At 34.6% G+C, this 4,040-nt stretch overlaps 1 protein-coding gene across 1 annotated transcript in view; it reads right to left on the bottom strand.

Annotated features, from left to right (window-relative positions):
* The window catches only part of LOC107647132 (alpha-L-arabinofuranosidase 1-like), a 21,016-nt gene extending 17,169 nt beyond the window's left edge, over positions 1-3,847 (bottom strand). The window contains exon 1 of the mRNA XM_021104673.1: positions 3,697-3,847. Coding sequence (XP_020960332.1) covers positions 3,697-3,717 — 21 coding nt within the window. The 5' untranslated portion in view covers positions 3,718-3,847. The remainder of the gene's footprint in view (positions 1-3,696) is intronic.

Genomic DNA, 4,040 nt, shown 5'->3' with positions numbered 1-4,040 from the left:
TATCGATTCAAGGGGTTTCGATTTATTATGTTCTATCACATGCAGTAAATCGAACGTAGTTGACTCGATTTACACCATGCAACGCCCTACATTAGTAAATCGAATTAATTAAGTTCGATTTACATTGTTCTAAGCTAAATTGAATTGATTAAGTACAAATTATATAGTGAAAGCCTAAATCGAAGTGATTAAATTCGATTTACATTGGGGAGGAGTATATCAAATTGATTAAATTCGATTTACATAGAGTAAGGATAAATCGACTTGACTTAATTCGATTTATATAGATTCATCGATCAATTTAGACATGCATGGAACGTTATTGTTTTTAGGACTATCATGTAATATTGGTTTGTGTTTAGTTTATTTTTGTGTTTTACCCTAATAAAAATTTTAAACTTTATAAAAATGGTTACAATAATTATACAAAATATTTATATTAACAATTTTTAAACTTTATAAAAATATTTATCATAGTTATAAAAAAATTAATTTCACATGTAAATCAAATTTGGTTACAATAAAATTTTTTTATGACTATTATAAACATTTTTATGAAGTTTAACTTTTATTATTATTTTCTGTAACGACTGTAAGCATTTATTATAATGTAATTATGCTAAATGTTATATTATATGTACGTATATTCATTTTTGCCCTGCTCACTAATAAAATTTTCGGGCTCACCACTTGTTGCGACTTTTTACGTATTTAAAGTTATATTTTTTTTTTTTATTTTATTACTTATCTTGTTAGCACTTAGCAGTGCTAATGATTTTGCCTAAACGTTAGATGAAAGGGATGATTTTGCCCAGTTGTGCTTTTTGGAGTTTTTTTAATTTAATAGAGTTCTCTGAGTTTTGAAGCTTTCTTAGGAGTTTAATGGCTTGCTCTTCAGATATTAATAGGCTAAATAACACCTAGCAGTCTAGCACATTGAAGGGCACTAAACGTTGAAGTTCGTAGAGGTAATTTTATTTTTTTGTTTTTGTTTTATTTTAATGTTAAAGCTCCTTAGTATAGCATGCTTGTTAGGGTTAGCGACGAACAATTTAGGCAATTTTTTTTTTGAGTTAGCGTTAGTTAGAAAATTTTATTTGTATAATTTATTATTGTTAGGGTTAGTTAAGCACATCTAATAGAATTATATTTATTCCTAGGTATCAATTATTGTTAGGAGTAGTTCTATGTTTAATGGAAGAGTCCTGCTAGAAAGTTAATGGACTATTTGTACAATGTGTACGTACACCTTTTGGATCCAGAACTCTAATATCATGTTATGATACAACTCATCCTAAAAGCTTTAGCTAATGACAAAAGATAACACTAATGGTTATATCTCTAATAATGACTAATTCTCCATTGTACATATTGTACAAATATTCTATTGACTCCTCGTACTTTTTCTTAATGGAATCATATTTAAGAATTAAATAATGTTTTGTTTTTAATTTGATTTGTGAAAATTTTGATATAGGTACAAATTACTCATTTGAAGTTATATATCCGTAGTTTCGTACATAGACCTAAGGTAGGTGCTACTTCTCAAATGAATGAACCACACTATGGCTCCTCCTAAGGTTTTGTCTTGAGGCATGGTTTGGTCACGTAGTACTAGCTCATTAGGGACTCTTTCGATAATATGCTATCAATTTTTGTTGAGAGGCGATGCTCAGAGATTCACACATTCCACCTATCATAGTACCATGGGGTGAGTATATTATCACACTCCAGGACATGGTTTTTCATCTCAGATCGCATACAAATGATAATTCAGTAGGTGGGTGCATGAGAGATTTCCAGACCTGGCACCATCGTCCTACTTGGAATTGAAGATAGACCGCCCATGGAACCACACGCTAAGAAGGAGGTATTTTCCATCAAGCTTACATGGTTTAGGGAGAGGATACAACATATTATTGTTGATGCTGAATGTTGATCCCCAATACTGCGTCAATATGCACGGTGCTACATGGTGATGGTCGAATAATCTTGACCATATTCGGTGGTTGTCAATGCTAGAAGATTTCGACAATTGGAGGTAGTTGTCATGGGGTTGGTGGTCCTAGTGTGGACCTATAGGTTGCTATGTAGTACACTCCACCGGGACACTACGGACATTATCGACTGCATCCCACTGCTGATTAGTCGGATATACCATAGGTTCTTTGATTATTGTGGACCTAACCATAGAGATGTCTCTGTTTTTTCCTTGGATGTGAGATATAATTTTATAATTTAAAAGTTAAAATTTAAATATCATTGATTATTTGATGATAGAAACTTACAAATGATGTTAATTGGTAACCAGTTGTCAAGTCTAGCACAATATAGCCGAGATCACAGGGAGGGACGACTATTGAGGTGGCACCACAAGTTGGATACCATGGGCTTGACCAAGTAAAAATTGACAATGTGCAAATATTTAAGTTAATATATTTTTGGTTTATATAGTTAATTTTTTTTGTTGACTATTTTGAGATATTAATTTCAGTTCTAGTGGTGGACACCATATGCTCAACCTAAGATACAAGCGTTGTACCCCAATTGGTCCACACATAGAGGTCTATGTTGTCATATAGTTTGCTTCAACTATGTCGAGACAGGGTAAAGAGGCAGTTGGGATCATACCAACCGATTCCACATGATCCCATCAATGTGTAAAGATTTTTTTATTACCACTAGCTACGAGGGGTGACGACATGTGGTGTCCCAATAGATTGACGGTGTGATATAATAGGTGAAGAGTCTGCAGAATAGAGCAGTGCATGGTCATAACACATCACAAGCCAGATCCCAAGCCCATCCAAGATCACTTCAGCTAGTGAGTTAGAGCCTGTAGGGTCCAATTCTTCACATGATGATGTATTGGACGATCCTCGACTTGCGCGCGTCTACTAGACAACGTGCGACACACAACTACTCAGCCTAGAGATGACTTGTAGTTGCCGTCGGATGCACCACCTCGCTTCATGACATGATGGTAGGAGCGGGAGAGGAGGGGATGAGGAGGAGACATAAAGTAGAGGGGGTGGGAGACGAGAGAGGATGAGGAAGAGGAGAATCAAGCTAGAGGTGCAGCCGAGGAGGAGGCGAAGTTCGATTCCCTATGTAGGGATATCCATGCCAGGGCCCTCGACTGGAGTACTCAGGACACAACAATCCACCCAGCTATTGGGCAATACACAGTCCATGAGTTGATTATTGATGCAATGATCAGAGCTTCTTTTGAGGAGGCATGAGACATGTTTAGGACTCTTGAGGTTGTGTTTCAACTTCACGAGAGAGATCTAATTTGGTCAGACATATTAAGGGAGCTCTCCTACGATCTACACATCTTCGCTCGAGGTGGGTACTAGTTACTGATTCGTTGAGTAGTCTGATTTATACAGTATGTTATTCTATCTTCAGTAGACTATACTCTTAGCAAGAGCATCATTTTAAACATATCTTTTTACATTACTAACGAGAAACATTTTAAAATATTATAAACGTATCTCATGAACAATGAGATACATGTAATAAGTTTTGTTATTTATTTCGTTAGTAAATATGTTCAAAATAATTTCGCTAATATTACCAATGAGATAATTAATAGAATAGAAAATCATAATTTTTCTTGAGCATGGACAATAATTAAGTAATTAGTTAGTTTGTTTGGTGGTTATTATTATGATGATGATGATGATGACATACATTAAACGTGTCAAGGGGCATGGCAGAAACTTGGTCCAACCATATGACGCCTTTCTTGGTGGTTGTTAATTGAATGGTTGAATTAGCACTTGATCCATTCGCCTCCAATGTAGTCCCTATCCTTTTCCAGTTTGAGACTTCTGATGCAGTTTCTCTGCACCAATATCACAGATGATTAATTATAGGGATGATGATGAAAATAATAGTATACACTATACAGAGCCTATTGTCACGCCCCGCAAACTTATTGTTACACTTATTTCATTTAATTATTTTTTTAAATATCCTTTTATTTAATTACACAACTTCACAAATAATTTTTTTTTTTATTTTTGTTTACTATT

The sequence above is a fragment of the Arachis ipaensis genome, chromosome B06 (assembly GCF_000816755.2).
Source record: "Arachis ipaensis cultivar K30076 chromosome B06, Araip1.1, whole genome shotgun sequence".
Taxonomy (NCBI): domain Eukaryota; kingdom Viridiplantae; phylum Streptophyta; class Magnoliopsida; order Fabales; family Fabaceae; genus Arachis; species Arachis ipaensis.
This window is presented reverse-complemented; position numbering and strand designations above follow the sequence as displayed.